Here is a 20,477-nt window from a genome sequence, read left to right on the forward strand (position 1 = left end):
ATATAAAAAAATGGCTTGGAAAAACATTTTGATGATAAAACTGGCATTAACGCAAAAATGTAGAGTCACATGACAGAGTTTACCCCAATTGTTAGCCTGTGTTATCATGACGACAGTATTGAAAGCCAATTTATTGTACATGATTATGGATTGATCTTTATGGTATAGAGCAGATCTGCACACGTGAAACTTCCAGGAGTGCCAACACAAATATCTTGTGCACGTTGAACAAATTAATGGCCACTGTTTAATTAATTTAAATCGCAGTATCCATCCGTTTATTTATTAAAGTTTCTTTTCCACAACATTCAAAAAATAAATGGCAGTTGTGGAATTAGCAAAACATAAAACATATCATTTCTATGCACAATGATGTTTTAAATTAAAAATAAATACACAATACAATGAGAAAAGCATCAGTGGAACACTTTACAGCCCAATTTCAATTATTGTTAAGTTTTACTTTTGAAAAATGTATTGCAATTCCTCCTCTTCTGATTGCTCTTATTTGTTAAATAAAAACACAGTAAGCTGACTAATTTTAATGAATTGTATGAATCTCCCCATGTTTCCCAAACTTCAGAGGAAAACAATTATATATATTAAATGTGAACGGCTTCAGGGCAGATTTCTTTTTGCGCCTAAACCAAAACGTATGCAAAGTGGTTTTTAGGCATGACGTCATCACGCACACCAATTTGATCAATTAAAGATTTCATCCATTTGAATGGACAAGGGCAGAAGAACATTGCTAGTGGTTTCTTTTTTTAACAGCATTTATTAATTAAAATTAGGCTAATTGTTCATTAATAGTTCGTAGTGCATTAACTAATATATCATATAACATTTGATTTTTGTAAATGTATGACTATATGTTGAAAAGAACATGTAAGGAATATTAAGGATCAATACAAGTTAAGCTCAATCAACAGTATTCAATCACAACAGCACAACTCGTCTGTCAAAAAATAATAATAATAATAAAAAAATCCGTAAACATTAAAATACCCACTGTTTCAAAAGTATTGCCACAAAAATGTAAACAATTGCGTGTTAACATTATTTTTAGTGTGATAAAATCACTTGCTAACATTTCCTGTATATATAAAGCTATAACCAATTTAACAACTTCATTGCCATGACGATGTAACGCCATAAACACAAATCCCATAACACGACGGTAAAAGCGATGTTTAAACAACTTTACAGCTCAAATAATACTTGCATTTTAACAGAAGAATTCAAGCAATTGCTTTTATAAAAAAAAAAAACTCCCCATTCATAACCATTGTAAATGCCTCACTGAAACATTTTTTAAAGAACAGGAGAAACGAGTCGAAATATGTTTTTGTGGTAATCAACAAATGACATAACCGAGGTTAATACGTGCAGTATAGTTCATGGTAACTATTGTTTAAAGATGGCTCCTCATTGTAAAGTGTAAAGAGAGAGAGAGAGATGGGTGATGATGATGATGATTAGGAAAAAGAGAAAGAGATAAATACAGGTGTGATATAAGACCTGCCGTTCAGAGAGCGGCAGAATAAAGAGATGCTGATGACGTCAGGACGCGAGTGCGTCCTCACGCTGGCTCAGTGTTGACGTGGCGTCTCTCTCAGTAATCAGCTGAACTAATGTGGCACACCGAGGAAACATGAGAATGGCTTAATCACTAAAGACAAGCGGACCGCCCTCAATTTATCTGGTAAATCGCTGTTATCTGAAATTAAAAAGCTTAATAACTTTGGGTTTAATATTTTTTTTTATTTTAAATCGAGCAAGCTGACCTTGTACATTTGTTGATATAAAGTTTACTTAGCATCAGTAGCACACATCCAGTGACACTGTTTGCTGATTAAGATGTCAATAAAGTTTACGTTATTTTTAGCGATACATGTTTTTAGATTTGTTATATTAGACTGTAAAGACACTAATGTGTGATATTTTAGTTGTGTTGTGTAACGTTGGCTGAAATAACATGCTAACTGAGCTAATAGGCTGAACCACTTCTCAGTGTTTATTATGCGGCACTAAAACGGTTTGGTCGGATTTCGGTGTTTATTTGTTGTCTATAGGTCATGTTCACATGCTAATATAAGTGTAGCTGCTCGTCCGCTCGTGTAAAATGCAGATCACAGGCGACTCTAGTTAATATTTTCACACGGTCTAGATAAACTCGTCAGGAAAAATAAACAAATACCTAAAATAGCTATTGTTAACGGCCAAGGGTCAATGTTTTCTCCTTATCAGTAGTGTTAGCTGTAATGCATGAGAGCAGAGCAGATTTGAAAGGCTACAGTACTAGACAATAATACACAGGTTTTATTAATCTTAATATTTTTTGGTTTAAATTTATATGAATGTGTGAAAATTTAATATTTGTGGTGCTGTGACTGGTCACCATTTTTACCTTCACTAGATAATTTTAAATGGTCCTGTGTTGTGACAATGTTTAAGTTCAAATATTCCATGTAGTTTCTCAATTAATATGAGGTGATGAAACTGCGCATAATCATTTTAAAAGAACATGCAAATTATGCTTAAATTAGTTTCAGATTCAGTGTAGCATTTTACACTGCAGGTCATGTCAACTTCCCCAAATTCAGTTAGCCTACATGCATATTTTTTAATAGCCTTAGATTTCTGTATATTTTTTGTTTAACCTGCCAAAGAGTAAACTTATGACCTCAACACCATCAAACACTCTGCCTTAATTTTATAAAGTACACCTATATAAAACAAACGTCACTCATCTATTGCCTATTGTTCTGTTTGCAGTGCAAAATGACTGGAAGGAACCAGCACAATGGTTTCCAGTTTGCAACCACAGTGCAGCCACACACAGGTGGTTGTATGTACAATTATGGGAACAACTCGGAGACCGAAATCTCAGAGGAAGATGACGAGATCTTTGAACTGCGTTCCAGGGGCAGGGAGAGGCAACGCAGGAGACCCTCTACAGATCGCAAGGATGATATTGTCTATTTGATAAGGGATATAAAAGAGGGAGATACGTTGATCAGTATTTCTCTGCAATATTTCTGCACTGTAAGTCTGGGTTTCTTTTTTGTGCCCTTGCCACTTTTATTTTGGCTGTTTCTATGCTTATTTGTAACATATGGGTGGGCGTTATGACCGGGCATGCATCCTCACGACCCGGCCACGCCCTCCTCCTCATCACATACCCCCAAAGCCGGGTTCAGGTTGGGAACACCTCCGGCCTGACTTAATCCCACCAGTTATTCACACTTCAGACTAAAAAAAAAAGGATTATGCAAGTGGTGTGAAAACATTTAAAAAGTTAGGTGAGTATTGGGTCAAGCGTGACAACTTGCTCATGATAGAGATGGCTAAACATAAAAATGTGAGAGAAAACAAAAGAAAACATGTTTTGGGGCTTTTTGCTCTATAGTAATCATGGGCCAAAGGTATGAACATGTTGAGATGATAGAACATTTAGCAAATTAAACATGCTGATATTTTGTTAAAACTTTTAAGAATGAAATGGAGGGATTGCTACCAAAACCAGGACTGCTTGGAGACCCAATATAAATTCATATTTATTCTTACAAGGACTGTTTCATGTTTAATACAAGCTATTGACAGTGCTCTTTCTTTTTAAGAATTTAATAAAAACATTTTGTTGCATTAATTAAGGAACATAATTAAAGATCCAACAAAGTAAATATTAACTACACAGTTTCAAAAGTATAGGTGCAATACTTAAATATAATAACTGTTAACGTGACTCTTAGTGTGATAAAACCGCGTAATAACCTTGCTCGTTTCAAGCCATCCAGTATTTTAACTTTGTTGTCTTGAAGACAGTGTCAGGTGTGCTTAAGTCATGGTAACTTTCACACGATCTATAGGAAACCTTGAATTACACATTTGTGTACTCTACTACCAATTACAACTCAGAGTTTATGCATACGCCTTATATTTTATGACGGTGCTTTAAGTTTTGTTTTTAACCCGGAAGGACTAAATGGTTACCCTTTAAAAAGTTAGTGCTGTAATTGTTTTCAATGATGTGCAAACTGTACATATGTTAACATCTCAAAAAATGTGTGTAAATGCTCTGTTCATCTCGGAAAGGAGGAAGCGGAAGCTAGATCCACATTCAACGAGACTTTAACACAAAGGCTGAACTGAAAGCTTAATATCACAATACTGATGTTACACGAACACTGCTGCATGTGTGTGTGTGTCTCAGTCTCTCTCTCTGGCGTCCCTGGCTCCTCCTTTATCTCTCGCCCACTGATTGGGCAACTCCCTGCAGGGCGTGCATTCTCATGGCCCAGCCATGCCCCCTTCCTCCTCATCACAATGTGTTTTGGGGTTTAATGACCCTTTAAAACAAAATGACTAACATAAAACTAATTCTGATTGGATGAGCCACATTCAAATCGGTTGAAAAATAGCCACGATACACACACACCTGTGACTGCACACCATTTGAATTCTGTATTACGTGACAAGTTGCTTAGAATATGTAAACTAAACTACTTTGCTTTACACCTAGACTTGTTTGCTTCTCATTCTGTCTTTTTGCATTATTCTGTGTTTCTTAGCTCTCACATGCAAATAACGAAAACAGACCTGCCCACTAACAATTATTTCTACCACGGTTTAGCAAAATCTTTATAGGTAGACATTTCTTCCATTGCACTGTACAGTATATACAGTCATACCACCCAGCATCATGTAAGGTGTATTTCAGGACTTTTTGTTTTTTTTACAGATGTTTTTCATGTTTGTATCACAGGTTGCAGACATCAAGCGAGCCAACAATCTTCTAACTGAGCAGGACTTTTTTGCACTGCGATCCATAAGGATCCCTGTGAGAAAGTTTAGCTCTTTCACAGAAACCCACAATACTGCTCCTCTCAAAACTAGCTCGCCTGGTGGCACTCGAAGAAATGCAGAGATCCCAATTTCCGGAGCTTCCTTGGACTCTTTATCCTCTTCCTCATCTGTCGACAGTGTGGAATGCTTCCTGCAGGAGAAGGACAAGGACATTCAACTTCTTGTCAAGTCTTCATCCCCTTCCAGGAGCAGTCTGAGTGAGGTAGTCTCCTTGCTGGAGCAGCCACTTTTAGGGGACCCCGAGCGCCGGCCAGCCCAAAAGAAAGACCCGTACTATGGTGCTGACTGGGGAATGAGATGGTGGACTGCAGTGGCCATCATGCTGGTCGTGGGCATTGTTACACCTGTTTTTTACCTGTTGTACTATGAGGTACTGATGAAAGCAGATGTTAGACACCACACAACCATAGACTCTATTAGGCCTGGACCCACACAGCCAGCCTTCGTCAAGCCTATTATTTTACCAAAGCCAGTGCTGCCTCTCACCTAGATTCTAACCTACAGCCTTTTATTGATCATGAACCTGCAGTGAAGCACGAAGAAGAAACATAAGGGCACTTGGATCATTGAGTCACTAAAGGAATTTACTAGAAGCGAAAACACATTTTAATTATGAAAATTTTACTTAAACAGCGCAGAGGATTGAGTGCCGATTCCAATTCTGTTTGCGTTTTTCCTTGATGCATTTTGCACAGTTGGATGCTGGTTTTGTTGTGTGTGTGTGTGTCACACATGAGCCAGTTTATTGCTCTGTACATCTATTAAGCTAAAAGTTTTCTGCAAGGGCAAACAGATGATATATTATTAAAGACATTTGCTGCCACTGTCTGTTGTCAGGGAAATTAACAATAATTTATTTTATGAAAAGTAGAATCCAGAATCAGTATTGCAATGGATCTTAACAATGTTGCCGGGTTTAAATTTTAACCTGCTTGAAAAACAAACTTGGCCTAGTGAAGACCACAATAATGGGATCCTGATTTTCCTCTAGCAGGAGCACAGTAGTGATTTGTACATTTGTCTAACACATGTTCTCAAGTCCAGTAGCAGAGCTGTAAACATTTCTATGAAACATGGAGTACAGTGATTACTTTTGAACAGTATGTGCCTTCATCCTGTAGATGCAGGTTGAAAATAAAGGAATTCTATTTTAGTATCTGAATCTCCTAATTATTTTAATGAACTTTTGCATTGTTTAGCCATCAAGTCTATAATCTATCAATCTATATATACACATCATCAGTGTTGGGTGTAATCCAGTAACATAGAAATGACTGTAATCAGATTAGCTACTGATTTTCAGGTTCATTGTAGGGTTATGCTTTTTACTCATATGTTATCTATGAACAGTAGAATACATGAATTATTGCCCCGTAATAAGTCATTGGGCAAGAGAAATGTAAGGAGCTCTGTATGACTTGTAACAATGAACAAGAATTATAGACATTGTTGATTGGAAGTGTTTTAGAAAGTTAAAAGTAATTAGTAATGTGATTAGTTTAAGTAATTAATCTGATTAGAATTTAAAAAAAATATTGTAATTTGTATTGGATTATTATTTGAAATAACTTACCCAACACTGGATCACGGTTATCTTTACATTTATATTGTGCACTTGTCTTCACTTTTCAGTTAGTTGTTTCTATAATATTCTCTATAATACATAAATGTTATGGAGAACTTTATAATTTAGTGCAAGCAACCAAAAAAAAGTTTCATTCAGCTAGTAAGTGGCTTCATCCATGTTGTCATCACTTCCTGCTCCAAAATCATCACCATCTTCAAAGTAGCTTGCTATGTAGTCGTTTTCCTGCAAAAAGAATTTGATTGTGTATTAAGACTATTTGGATAGTGTTTTTACTTAAGTTGAACCCCAGGGGCATGTAAGAACATTCATTGTTGTCCAAACATGATCATGATGCTGAAAACATAGATTATATACACACACACACACACACACACACACACACACACACACCATCTGGAAAGTATTCACAGCATTTCACTTTTTCCACATTTTGTTATGTTACAGCCTTTTTCCAAAATTTATTAAATTCATTCTTTTTCTCAAAGTTTTACAAACAATACCCCATAATGACAACGTGAAAGAAGTTTGTTTGAAATCTTTTTAAAGATTTAAAAAAATCATAAGTACATAAGTATTCACAGCCTTTGCCATGACACTCAAAATTGAGCTCAGGTGCATCCCGTTTCCACTGATCATCCTTGAGATGTTTCTACAACTTGGAGTCCAACTGTGGTAAATTCAGTTGATTGGACATGATTTGGAAAGGCACACACCTGTCTATATAAAGGTCCCACAGTTAAAAGTGCATGTAAGAGCGCAAACTGAGCCATGAAGTCCAAGGAATTGGAGAGCACAGATCTAGGGAAGGGTACAGAAAAATGTCTTCAGTATTGAAAGTCCCAATGAGGACAGTGGCCTCCATCCGTAAATGGATGAAGTTTGGAACCACCAGGACTCTTCCTATAGCTGGCTGCCCAGCCAAACTGAGCGATCGGGGAAGAAGGGCCTTAGTCATGGAGGTGACCCGATGGTCACTCTGACAGAGCTCCAGCGTTTCTCTTTGGAGAAACTTCCAGAAGAACAACCATCTCTGCAGCACTCCACCAATCAGGCCTGTATGGTAGAGTGGCCAAACGGAAGCCACTCCTCAGTAATAGGCACATGACAGCCTGCCTGGAGTTAGCCAAAAGGCACCTGAAGGACTCTCCGACCATGAGAAACAAAATTCTCTGGTCTGATGCAACAACGATTGAACTCTTTGGCCTGAATGGCAAGCGTCATGTCTGGAGGAAACCAGACAAGGCTCATCACCTCGCCAATACCATCCCTACAGTGAAGCAGCATCATGCTGTGGGGATGTTTTTCCAGTGGCAGGAACTGGGAGACTAGTCAGGATCGAGGGAAAGATGAATGACATCCTTGATGAAAACCAGGTCCAGAGCGCACTGGAGCAGGTTCAGACTGGGGCGAAGAATCATCTTCTAACAGGACAACGACCCTAAGCACACAGACAAGATAACAAAAAGGAGTGGCTACGGGACAACCCTGTGAATGTCCTTGAGTGGCCCAGCCAGAGCCCAGACTTAAACCCGACTGAACATCTCTGGAGAGATCTGAAAATGTCTGTGCACTGATGCTCCTCATCCAACCTGATGGAGCTTGAGAGGTCCTGAAAAGAAGAATGGGAGAAACTGCCCCAAAATAGGTGTGCCAAGCTTTAAGAATCATACACAAAAAGACTTCAGGCTGTGATTGGTGCGAAAGGTGCTTCAACAAAGTATTGAGCAAAGGATGTGAATACTTGTGCATGTGAGATTTTTATTTTTATTTTTTTTTAAATTTTTTTTATACATTTGCAAAGATTTCAAACCAACTTTCATGTTGTCATTATGGGGTACTGTTTGTAGAATTGAGGGAAATAATGGATTTAATCCATTTTGGAATAAGGCTGTAACATAACAAAATGTGGAAAAATTTAAGCGCTGTGATTACTTTCCAGATGCACTGTACATTTTATGTGAATTTTTAGTTTATCTGTAAAGTTTCCAATTGTCCTTTTTGAGGTGGGACTACATTTTAGTGATCACTGTAATTTTGGTGTGTGGAGTTTTACACAATTAAAATAAAGTGCTTCACTAACAGCTACTCGCATTTGCTATCATTTGACTGTTGGCAGTTTGGCTTTACGTAGACGTGGTATGAGTTGAAAGCTTTGCACAGACATTCAGTATGTTTTAATGCACTTGAATAGTTTGATTTCAGTCAGACTAAACCAATAATTTGTCTCTCTAAACTGTCATGTATACACATTAAGCGACTGAAGTCATACTAGTCTGATTTTTGCAAAGTTGGACTAACAGACCTAGCTAATGTGATTATAGCTCTGCTTCGTTCAACATGTATACATGTAAACTGGACCACAATCGGCCTCTGTGTTGCTTTGAAAGACAGAGATGATGTGCGACATGTATTACTGACACTTTTTTCAGCTGATGTCCTTCCTACAAATATTCCAATATGAATTGTGGCATGTAACTTTGGGCAAATAGATGAAGACTGTAGTTCAACTATGCAGTAACCTGCTTTAGCTCGATTATAACTGCATGTAAACACTGAATGTTAGTACCAATTCTTTTTCACCAGCTTCTTGCTTGCACATGTAACATTTTAAGTGCTATATTTATTCTTTGAGTAGATACAGCCATTTTAAACTTTTTTATTTTTTTTTTAATCGTGATGTCGCAAGTATACACTCACCTAAAGGATTGTTAGGAACACCATACTAATACTGTGTTTGACCCCCTTTCGCCTTCAGAACTGCCTTAATTCTACGTGGCATTGATTCAACAAGGTGCTGAAAGCATTCTTTAGAAATGTTGGCCCATATTGATAGGATAGCATCTTGCAGTTGATGGAGATTTGTAGGATGCACATCCAGGGCACGAAGCTCCCGTTCCACCACATCCCAAAGATGCTCTATTGGGTTGAGATCTGGTGACTGTGGGGGCCATTTTAGTACAGTGAACTCATTGTCATGTTCAAGAAACCAATTTGAAATGATTCGAGCTTTGTGACATGGTGCATTATCCTGCTGGAAGTAGCCATCAGAGGATGGGTACATGGTGGCCATAAAGGGATGGACATGGTCAGAAACAATGCTCAGGTAGGCCGTGGCATTTAAACAATGCCCAATTGGCACTAAGGGGCCTAAAGTGTGCCAAGAAAACATCCCCCACACCATTACACCACCACCACCAGCCTGCACAGTGGTAACAAGTCATGATGGATCCATGTTCTCATTCTGTTTACGCCAAATTCTGACTCTACCATCTGAATGTCTCAACAGAAATCGAGACTCATCAGACCAGGCAACATTTTTCCAGTCTTCAACTGTCCAATTTTGGTGAGCTCTTGCAAATTGTAGCCTCTTTTTCCTATTTGTAGTGGAGATGAGTGGTACCCGGTGGGGTCTTCTGCTGTTGTAGCCCATCCGCCTCAAGGTTGTGCGTGTTGTGGCTTCACAAATGCTTTGCTGCATACCTGGGTTGTAACAAGTGGTTATTTCAGGCAAAGTTGCTCTTCTATCAGCTTGAATCAGTCGGCCTATTCTCCTCTGACCTCTAGCATCAACAAGGCATTTTCGCCCACAGGACTGCCGCATACTGGATGTTTTTCCCTTTTCACACCATTCTTTGTAAACCCTAGAAATGGTTGTGCGTGAAAATCCCAGTAACTGAGCAGATTGTGAAATACTCAGACCGGCCCGTCTGGCACCAACAACCATGCCACGCTCAAAATTGCTTAAATCACCTTTCTTTTCCATTCTGACATTCAGTTTGGAGTTCAGGAGATTGTCTTGACCAGGACCACACCCCTAAATGCATTGAATCAACTGCCATGTGATTGGTTGATTAGATAATTGCATTAATGAGAAATTGAACAGGTGTTCCTAATAATCCTTTAGGTGAGTGTACATTTTCTTTGTTTTTTCAAACTGAGGGACTAGTCAAATTATTTTGTGTATTAATCGATAGCATGCCACAGATGCGGTCAATAGTGTTTTAAATAGTATTATAAAACTGAGGCTGGATGCTGATTTGTTAACAGTCGTGCTTAATTCATGATAAAGCACAGCTCTAGCCTCTTAACGGAACTTGTTTGCATCACTCTGCAGCACTCTTAGCTGATAGTTATTCTTGTTGCCTAGCAACATTCGGTTTAATGCCACGGACTATATTTTCTGGTGTCTTTAATATTTTTTTTATTATGTGCTGACTGTTGTATAATAGCAATAAGGCACTCCGCGTCCTGCCTAACAACGGCCATCAGACGTGAATATATTCACAATTTAGCATGGCCTTTCATGCCTTATGGCTTTATTAAACCAGGAATATTGCTTAAGTCACATAGCTTTTACCTCTTCAAGCTCTTCATCATCATGGTCTCCTTCGATTTCCTGTTCCTCCTCTTCTTCCTCATCTGCTTTCTTCTCTCCCTTTGCCTCATCCTCCTCATCTGATTTTGCATCGCCCTTTTTCTCAAGTTCCTAAAAAAACAAGCTCAGGTGAGACAACAGCGCATTACAAATGAATCTGTTTGCAGCAAATCAAGAAGAGAAGCAAAAGCATATAGTGCAGCAGCTTTAATTGTGATAAATATGGCATGATGAAAAATATAAAAACTTGCATTCAGTTTACTCAGCACATCTTCCTTGTCTTTACTTGAGATCTTTTTGGATTCCTTAGAATCTGTAAATATTAAGTTGATCAAATATGCAGTTAATAGTGAGAATGATATGGTGTTTTGTGGATTTACCCGTTTTCCTTCGAATGATCTTCCTCTGTGGCTTCAGCTCTTTTGGAAGACAGTTCCAATCTACAAGGCAACTCAATCATATTGTATCTGCAATCTGTCAGGCAATTGTCAGTGTATTTGTAAGTGGCACCTGTAATACCTGGGGTCCAATCGTCATCCTCGATTTTTTTAATTTCCTTTGCATATTTTTCCTTGTACCTCTCCACATCTGCAAATTATATTGGTGAGAATAAACTTTTTCTAAAGTAAAATCCAGTTTATTACAAAAATTATGACTGAAGTTGTGGTGTTGTGCTACATTATATAGCACAACACCACATGATATAAAGGTAATTTCCATAATGAAGTTAAAACCATGTAATACCATTTTACTTAAACTTGGGCTCATAGATTTAATGCCTTATGGGCAGCAGCAAACACAACATTGCCCCCAGTGCTTTCTGTACATCTAATTTTACAAAGTGATTACCTTGGTATTCTTAAGAACCCTAATAGGAAGCAATAGCATATTGTGTGTTGCTTAAATTAAATAAAGGTTACTACTCACCACCCTTTCCTGAGTGGGGTTTAATGTTAAAAGGGAGGTCTTTCATTCGACCTCTCATCTCTTGTTTCAAAGCTCTCATATAGTCCTCATCTTCTCCAGCTTTCAGAGGCCCTGGTTTATATTCAATTTGCTGGAACGGAGCATACAATTATGTCATATGTGGGACAATGCTTGTCTCCAAAAAAACCTCAAGAAAGCAAAAGTTGGGACATATTTAACAGGGGCGGATCTAAGGGGTGACCGTGGCCACAATGGATGGAAACCTGGTCCACTCGCAATTACCATTTTGGTCATTTTTTTGTCTTGGAACAATTTAGTAGCGTTTATACCCCCAGGAAGATACGAACAAACCCCACCACCTCCTGACATTGTGCCACCACAAACTGATCGCTGCTGCCTGGCCACCCCTGATATTTAACTGGATAATCACCATCTAACTTTACTTACCTTAATGTGCCAATAAACCAAGAAAGAGAACATAATTTAAGGAAAAAAGAGAAAAGGATCAGAATGGCTCACTGGGAAGAGTGGTTTGGGTCCTTTCTGAGATTCAGGCATGGACCCTCTGGTGATGCCCAGGGCCTCGACATGGAAGGAGAATGCTGCTATACCTCTGCCCTTCCCAGCCATATTAGTCAATCAAATATTCCTGTTTGGATGTAGTTGGATCTGTTAACCCTAAAAAGTTTCATTTTTTTTGTATAATTTTTACTTACATTAATTTTCAGAGGTATCTTTAGGTTCTTGAAATGTTTAAAATGCATCCCTGGGTAGTTGCAATGCTAATATAGGAATATTCCAATTTAATAAAAACTAAGCTCAATCTACAGAATTTGTGGCAAAATACTGATTACCACAACAATTTATTTTGACTTGCCCCTCATTTTCTTTGGGAAAAAATTAATAAAAAAATCTGGGTTACAGTGAGGCACTTACAATGGAAGTGAATGGGGCCAATCCATAAACGTTAAAATACTCTTTCAAAAGTATAGCCACAATATATAAACAATATGCATGTTAACATGATTTTAGTGTGATACAAATAAATAAGTAAATCGCTTACTAACCTTTTCTGTGTAATTTATCTGCCACGACGAGGTAAACAATCCCCATACAACTATAAATATTATTTAAAAAACTATTCATCTCAAATAAAACTTATGTTTTAACAGAAGAAAGAATAAACATTTTTATAAATTGATAAGCTTAAAATTTCTGCCTTTAAGCACTCCAAAAATGGGCCCAATTCACTTGCTTTGTACATTGCATGTGCCTCACTTTCTTTCAAAGAAAAGTAGGGCCACGTCAAAATAAATGTGAGTGGTAATCAACATTATTCCACAAATGCTGTCGACTGAGCTTAATTTGTATTGAACCCGGAATATTTATAACAGTTACACACAGACACTTATGATTTAGCGCATTTCATTACCTTGTTCTGATTCCGCATTTACTCAATACAAATGAGCACGTGAGAAGAATTCAGATCAAACTCTCTTTATACTATTAATATGCAAAAGAGGGCGGTGCTTTTTGCCAATTTATCCAATAATATTGCGAGTCTTTCGACACGTCATGCGTCACACGTTACGTTCCGCTTGCGGTGTAGGGTGTACACGTCCTTTCTGTGGCTGATACAGCTAGAATTGAAATCAAATTTATATGTTAATAGCCATACTTTATTCTTCTCTGCAATACCAACCAATTGAATGTATTTGGGATGTCTGCGACTGACTGGTACGCGCATAAATCGCTGGAAAACGGTGTGTTTTGGATCCAAGAGCGCTTTTATGAATCGGGGAACAGGGCGAATATTTGGCTCATACGCGGGTCCCATCAGGACGTCGTCATAGATACCGGGCTGGGGTTACGCAGCCTGCCTGAATACATCAACGTCAAAGAGCTGTTAGGGGACGATTCGAAGCGAAAGAACCCTCTGTTAGCTATCGGCACGCATGTGCATTTCGACCATTCGGGTGGGCTGCATCAGTTCCAACAGGTGGGCGTGCACAAGGCGGAGGTGGATGCTCTGGCTAACGGAGATAACTTCGAGACCGTGACATGGCTATCTGACCGCGAGATCGTGGAGAACCCTACATCTGGGTGGAGAGCGAGACAGTACCGAGTGAAGGCTGTCACACCCACTCACATATTACAAGAAGGTAGGCCATGAAACTGCTTGCATTGAATGTGCAGTAGTATTAATCTTGGTGTATTTATATTATTCTTTGTGCATACATTGTTTTGCAAGTTTTGGCTGAAACATAAAATGTTCCCCAAAAGTACATTTAATTGCATGACTTCATCCTAAAGCAGCCTTGCATAATATCCTTGAGGAGATCGAAACAAATCAAATCATGATGGACTCACCAGAGGCATGTCAGTGGTTTGTGAAAACCAAGCTGTATAATGTGGCTTTATAATCTCCCTGATGGTGGAGATAGACAATTATAGTGCACCATTGGCAGAAACCCAACAAAATCAGAGTTAAGCTCCCTGACTACACACACACACATACACATACACACACAAATGACCCCTCCCCTTATTTTTCACTGAACGGACTACTATGGAGTTAGTTGCAGTTGGTTGATCCAAATATAATTTTACATCAAATTTATCTAAAAAAGGAGAGATATTCAGGGCTCAATACGAGTTCAAATGAATCGACAGATTTTTTGGCATAATGTTGATTAACACTAAAAATTATTTCGACTTGGCCTTCCTTTCTTTCAAAAAATCAATGGAAATGAATGGGGCCAATCTGTAAACATTAACATACTCACTGTTTCAAAGTATAGCCACAAGATGTAAACAATATGTTTGTAAATGCAGTTAGTGTGATAAAATCACGTACTAACCTATTCTGTGTGAAGATATTGCCAATTTTACAACTTTGTTGCCACGAGGACGTAAAAAACCCTTTAATCTGGGTAAATGGCAATTTAACAACTTTACTGCACAAGTATTACACATGTTTTGACAGAAGAATGAATGTAAGTGAATTTATAAAATTATAAGCTTCAAATTTCACTTCCATTGTAAGCGCTTTTTTTGTTTGCTTTTTTGTAGTAATCAACATTATGTCACAAATGCTGTCGATTGAGCTTAACTTGTACTGAACCCGGAATATTCCTTGAAGATCTCATGAACTTTCGGACGGCCGTTACCGAAAGCCAGTGTTTATAGTTTATAAAGTTAAAAATATTAATATTTTTCTTACAAAAACACATCGCTTCACTTCAGAAGGCCTTTATTAACCCCCCTGGAGCCATATGGATTACTTCTATGATGGATGGATGCACTTTTTTGGGCTTCAAAATTTAAGGTACCATTCACTCCCAATATAAAGCTTGGAAGAGCCAGGATATTGTTTAATATAACTCTGATTGTGTTTGGCTGAAAGAAGAAAGTTATATACAACTACGATGTCTTGAGGGTGAGTAAAGTATGGGATAATTTTCATTTTTGGGTGAACTAACCCTTTAAGAGAATGTATTTTAACACCAAAATAGTTACATCAGATTTAAGAAGTCATGGGAAAATCATGAACATATCTACAGTGAATATAAAGGTTTTTGAGTTATGCTCATAAATCATAATTTAATTAGCAACAAATTATGCTTTATGATTGCAATCTCTATAACATATATGTTTTAATCCTTATCCAGTAGTCATGAACGACTGGAAAAGTCATGTAAATTCATTGTTCAAAATGTGTAGGAACATTGATTCATTTGTGATAATTAGACTATGTTTGAGTTTAACCTGATTTTCCTTTTTGATGTATCTTTGTAGATGCCTTTTTACAGTATCAGCAAAATAAGCTATTGTGTGTTACAGTTAGCAGCTAATCTCAAATAGACATTGAAAAAAAGAGATTTGCTGTAAGAGTTGTGGAAGAACGAATAACTATACCTCGTAATGCAACATATTTGATTGGGCCAAGTCTGAATGAGGAAATCTAAACCGTAATAATTATTTCCCATTACATGCCTCACTGAAATCCCTCCGTTTTATAATATGTGCATCAGCTGATACAGCAACTGCTGTGTCAGTGCTGCAATGCGCTGACAATATCCAGTTCCTGTAGTGTTTCATTTTTCCTCCTTATGTTCCCAGGTGATGTCATCAACCTAGGGGACCGGCAGCTTACTGTTCTCCACATGCCAGGTCATTCCAGAGGAAGCATCTGTCTCCATGACAAGGAGAGTAAGATGCTCTTTAGTGGTGATGTGGTCTATGATGGATCCATGATTGATTGGCTGCCCTACAGTAGGATCAGTGACTACGTGTGTAGCTGTGAAAGGCTGCTGGAGATGGTTGATAAAGACGAGGTTGACCTGGTCATGCCTGGCCATTATCATACTTTCGGGAGCAAACGGCTTCATCGGTTAGCTTCCAACTATATCGCTAATGCCGGTACCTGCCACAGAGCTTCCACATGTGTGGTGAAAACCATTGCCAGCCTTGCACTTCGAGCCTCCAACTCCCGAAGTGCCTGTTAGTAGTTAAGATGAAGACTACTATGCAACCGCATCTGTCACAGCACACCTCAATATTGAGCACAATAAAACACTGAGCAATACAGTGTGGTAATAATGATATACAGGAACTACAGAGCACAGTCCTGTTAAGCCAAGTGCACACAACAAGATTGAAGCTTCATGCCTTTTCATGTTTAAAAATTGCAACTAACATCATACCCCAAATTGTAGCATATAGCTGATGTTCTTCTAGTGCACAATTCTGAGACACACTTTGAATAGTAGGGGGTGAGAATGATCTTGTAATTGATGCACCTAGTCTGTGATAATTTGAGTAAACTGTGCAACAAAAGTACAGAAAACAAAAAAACAGTTTTTAAATCTGTAGTTTGTAATTTCTGTGATACCAGAAAATTCCCCTAGTCTTGAATTGGTTGAACAAACTGATAGTTCCATCTCAAACTATCACAATTGATTTAGTCAATATTGTTGTGTCAGGCTGTATGGGCTGCTCAAACAAACAGAGAATGTTTTGATAGCGCCACAGTGTTACACTTTTAGGTGAAATTAACCTACACATGGCTTACATATAGTTAAGTTATTTACATGTATGCATTTTGGCAGATGCTTTTATCCAAAGTAACTTACAGTACATTCAAGAAATACATTGTATTGGTTTGCATGTTCCCTGCATGGGAATTGAACCCATGATCTTGGTGTTGCTAGCACCATTCTCTATAAATTGAGATACAGTAAAACATATTTATCGTTGGAAACGTATGAAGCTGGGATACAAGAACTAATATTAGCGTTGGATAAAACTTGCACACGTTTACTATACACAGGCTTTCAGTCTTATAGTGTTAATTTGGCATATTAGTCTAAGTATAGGGGTTGTATTGTGAGTGTTTAACTTGGTAAGAAAACAATTATTGTGCTGCATCCAGTTACTTGTCATAAAAACAATAATAATTGATATTGCCATATTTTTAATGAGTAATTTCATATTTTAAAGGAATATCCTTGGTTTAATAGAAGTGAATCTCTATCAACAGCACCGGTATTATGCTGTCAGTTACTACAGAAAATATTGTATGTACTTAAAATAGAAGTCTATTGAGAAAATATACAACAATGACTTGAAAGTGCATTTCTGTCAATATGTATTTAGGTTGTTTTGGAAAACTAAAGGATGAGTTGGTCAGGTGCTGCCAATAAACCCTTAACTTGTATTTAACTTGGAATATTCCTTTAATGTAGAAAAACTTAAACTCTTAAATCTGTATTGTAATCATTTGTGTTTTTTGAGGTTTACTGAACTGAAGGTTTACTGAACTCAAAGACCATGCATTCTTCAATAGTATGTATTCAGATCCCCCCCAAAAAGTTTGCACCCCCTTGCAAGACGTTTATCATGAAAATATATATACAAAATGGAGATCATAAAATATAATTTTTTTTTTTTTTTGTGCTGCCTGATGAAGCTATTTTACATAAAATATATACATATATTCCACAAGATAAAGTAATCGCTGAATTTACACAAATTATCTGTAATTAAATTAAACATTTACATCACCTTGGTTCTTAATATGGTGTGTTGCTTCCTTGCTGATCAATGACTGTTTGTATCTTTTTTGATAGTTGTGCACGAGTGCTTTGTGTGAGCAATGGCTATGTGACGTTGAGATCTAGATTTTGACACTTGAGACAAATTAAGGGACACATGCACATCTATTACAAAAGGCTCAAACATTCATTGATGCTCAAGTTTGCAACACACTACATTAAGAACCAAGGGGATGTAAACTTTTGAACTGGATGTTTTGTGTAAATTGTTATTTTGTCTTTTGGGATATACACCCGCTGAATACTTTTATTAGGAACACTATTGTCCTAATAAAGTGCCAATGCGGTCTTCTACTGTTGTAGCCCATCCCCCTCAATGGTTGACGTGTTGTTACTGTAGTCTTTCTGTCAGTTCAATCCAGTCTGGCCATTCTCCGTTGACCTCTCCCCATCAACAAGGTGTTACCGACTTTTGTGCATGAAAATCCCAGGAGATCAGCAGTTACAGACATTTTCCCCATTCTGATGGTTGATTTGAACATTAACTGAAGCCCCTGACCTGTATCTGCATAATTTTATGCATTGCTGATTAGATAATTGCATGAATAAGTAGGTGTACAAGTGTTCCTAATAACGTTCTCAGTGAGTGTATGTAAATATTGTTATGTAGCCTCTGAAGGGCAGTACTAAAATACAAATAATATCTCATCTTTTTAAATTTGATAAATTCTAAAAGGCCATGTAAAATAATGAGACAAAAGGAGGATGGAAACTTATGCACTCAACTATAAGAATGTGGCTGCCATAAAGCTGAAATATTTACACTTTGAATCATTTTTAAATATATCATACATTGCAAGTTAATTGTATTTGAAGCGGCAGATGTTTATTAGTGTCAACGAGAGACAAGGTTAAAATGTAGTAGCATACTGTTGACTTGTTTTATATGGCTGTTTCTGCATGCGATATTGACGTAGCACAGCATGGAAACAGAAAACATTCTATTATTATAAGCCATGAGTGAAATGTGTTGTGTATATGGTCAAAGTGCAATACTAATGAGCATAAGAATCATAATCTCTTTTAGTGAGTCACGTGAAAGAAATATGACTAGCCTTCACTGGAAGATGCCTGAATGTTTATTTTTATTTGGTTTACTTCACACTGCCTCCATACTAGTAATTATCTTTAGTATTGCAAACTGCACAATGGCTTTGCTTTATTCCTATTAGTAATTTAGAACCAGAGACATCAGTGTGTCTTGAAGGACAGTAGGTGGTTTTTGGTCAGCCAAATTCTGATTTTCTTTCTTCAGTAAGACACTGCCTTAGTTTCAAGCTAATGTAAGGGCCTCTCTAGTGTTCAAATGTCAAAATATCACATTTTGTGGGTTTATGAGATAGGATGTTTAAGGAACTTTGAGAATTACTGAAATTAAGTCACTCATTTATGTTGCCAAACTACAAATATGCTACTTTGTATGATTCATTACTTAAATCATTCATATACTGAAATGTAATTTCCATTTAATTAAGAAGTATCATGTACACAAGAGAAGAATGCGTTTGTGTGAACATGACCATGATAAATGTTATGTATTTTACCAGTGTGTATATGAATTTACAATTGAAGTGAGCTTGTATATGTGTACTATATTTCTGCTCAGGAATCTGTTCTTGAATCCATGCAAAATGAGCAGTGCTATACATATTATTTAGTGCCTCTTGGAGAGTGAACAAACTAATACCTCGCAGTGCCATGATTTAATACCCAGGCACCTGTTTAACAATATACTCACTTTCGATTCTGTATAGTCTGGGTGTCCATGTTATTTCTTTTCTGTGTGTTTAATTATATTCTTTCATTTATACCTAATTATAAGTCATTTTTTTTGGTTACATAGTGCAATGTTTAATTGTCATATTGGTACTTAACCTGATTTAGCCAAACTTTGAGATTATGACCACAAGATGGAGACATTGATCCTCGTTTGCCTGCATATTTCTATTTGAGATGGAGTGCTGAAGTAGAACATCATCAGACAAAAGACTGTGATGTTTGGCAGCAAACCTTCCATTTTAAAATTCCTCACATTTATACGTTGGCATTCCCTTCTTTTTGAAAACTTGACATTTTCTCACATATCACTAACCGTAAACCTTATCCCTTTAGGCTAATAACATTGGATTGGATGTGACATTAATTTCCTTACAAATCTTTATAATATTTTTGGGCGAAGTTTTTTTTCTAACAGTGTGTCTCTGAAATGCATACGTTTGGCAGTGAAGGATCTGGTTTAAATTCCAAAGTAATGTTTGACATGGCTTTCACTCAGGATAAATTGATGGTTGTTGACAAATGGATAAATATATCCAGGGAACTATTTTTCTGACTTGCCCTAAAAGAGGTAGATACTGTTGTTTTAAATGGTGATAGAGCTCAAACTAAATGATGATGGGGTTTCCAGGAGAGAGAAAAAATGGAACAGGATCTTTTCACAAAGAAAATCAATGAGATTTTGGTCTACTTGCATGACAGACAAGAAAAAGACAGATATACACAGAATGTGTAATGTCTTGAATTCTCATACTTGACATGGTTCACATTGGTAAAGATTTAGAGTAATATTTCTGTGGATATAGATTCTTAAGTTGTACAAGCA

At 37.3% G+C, this 20,477-nt stretch overlaps 3 protein-coding genes across 5 annotated transcripts; 2 read left to right on the forward strand and 1 right to left on the reverse strand.

Moving 5' to 3' along the window:
* The first annotated feature begins 1,596 nt into the window (after positions 1-1,596).
* On the forward strand, positions 1,597-6,339 carry LOC127629952 (lysM and putative peptidoglycan-binding domain-containing protein 3-like). The gene is made up of 3 exons (XM_052107289.1): positions 1,597-1,705; positions 2,779-3,048; positions 4,769-6,339. Exons 2-3 carry the CDS (start codon positions 2,785-2,787, stop codon positions 5,357-5,359), a joined length of 855 nt encoding a protein of 284 aa, XP_051963249.1. The 5' UTR covers positions 1,597-1,705; positions 2,779-2,784; the 3' UTR covers positions 5,360-6,339.
* Positions 6,340-6,508: 169 nt separating this feature from the next.
* Positions 6,509-13,223, reverse strand: polr3g (polymerase (RNA) III (DNA directed) polypeptide G). Of its 3 annotated transcripts, XM_052107313.1 has the most exons (8): positions 13,192-13,223; positions 12,279-12,408; positions 11,760-11,889; positions 11,352-11,420; positions 11,213-11,272; positions 11,084-11,145; positions 10,815-10,943; positions 6,509-6,679 (listed from the first exon to the last, which is right to left on the reverse strand). In XM_052107313.1, the coding sequence occupies exons 2-8, from the start codon at positions 12,387-12,389 to the stop codon at positions 6,593-6,595; spliced, it is 648 nt and encodes a 215-aa protein (XP_051963273.1). In that variant the 5' UTR covers positions 12,390-12,408; positions 13,192-13,223; the 3' UTR covers positions 6,509-6,592. The 3 variants fall into 3 exon arrangements, with proteins under 3 accessions (XP_051963273.1, XP_051963291.1, XP_051963282.1); XM_052107331.1 differs by lacking the exon at positions 11,213-11,272; XM_052107322.1 differs by lacking the exon at positions 11,213-11,272 and having other exon boundaries at positions 11,343-11,420.
* Positions 13,224-13,369: 146 nt separating this feature from the next.
* LOC127629961 (acyl-coenzyme A thioesterase MBLAC2-like) lies at positions 13,370-19,648 on the forward strand. Its single transcript, XM_052107301.1, has 2 exons — positions 13,370-13,921; positions 15,882-19,648. Exons 1-2 carry the CDS (start codon positions 13,480-13,482, stop codon positions 16,265-16,267), a joined length of 828 nt encoding a protein of 275 aa, XP_051963261.1. The 5' UTR covers positions 13,370-13,479; the 3' UTR covers positions 16,268-19,648.
* Positions 19,649-20,477: the final 829 nt, after the last annotated feature.

The sequence above is a fragment of the Xyrauchen texanus genome, chromosome 3 (genome assembly GCF_025860055.1).
Source record: "Xyrauchen texanus isolate HMW12.3.18 chromosome 3, RBS_HiC_50CHRs, whole genome shotgun sequence".
NCBI classification, from domain to species: domain Eukaryota; kingdom Metazoa; phylum Chordata; class Actinopteri; order Cypriniformes; family Catostomidae; genus Xyrauchen; species Xyrauchen texanus.

What these genes read in the sequence shown, in the direction of transcription:
- LOC127629952 (XM_052107289.1), top strand. Translation starts at nt 2,785, where the DNA reads ATGACTGGAAGGAACCAGCACAATGGTTTCCAGTTTGCAACCACAGTG. An exon ending in CTCTGCAATATTTCTGCACT is followed by an intron (nt 3,049 to 4,768) that starts GTAAGTCTGGGT and finishes TTTGTATCACAG; the next exon opens with GTTGCAGACATCAAGCGAGC.
- polr3g (XM_052107313.1), bottom strand. Translation starts at nt 12,389, where the DNA reads ATGGCTGGGAAGGGCAGAGGTATAGCAGCATTCTCCTTCCATGTCGAG. An exon ending in GACCCAAACCACTCTTCCCA is followed by an intron (nt 11,890 to 12,278) that starts GTGAGCCATTCT and finishes GCTCCGTTCCAG; the next exon opens with CAAATTGAATATAAACCAGG. An exon ending in GATCATTCGAAGGAAAACGG is followed by an intron (nt 11,146 to 11,212) that starts GTAAATCCACAA and finishes TAATATTTACAG; the next exon opens with ATTCTAAGGAATCCAAAAAG.
- LOC127629961 (XM_052107301.1), top strand. Translation starts at nt 13,480, where the DNA reads ATGTCTGCGACTGACTGGTACGCGCATAAATCGCTGGAAAACGGTGTG. An exon ending in CACTCACATATTACAAGAAG is followed by an intron (nt 13,922 to 15,881) that starts GTAGGCCATGAA and finishes TTATGTTCCCAG; the next exon opens with GTGATGTCATCAACCTAGGG.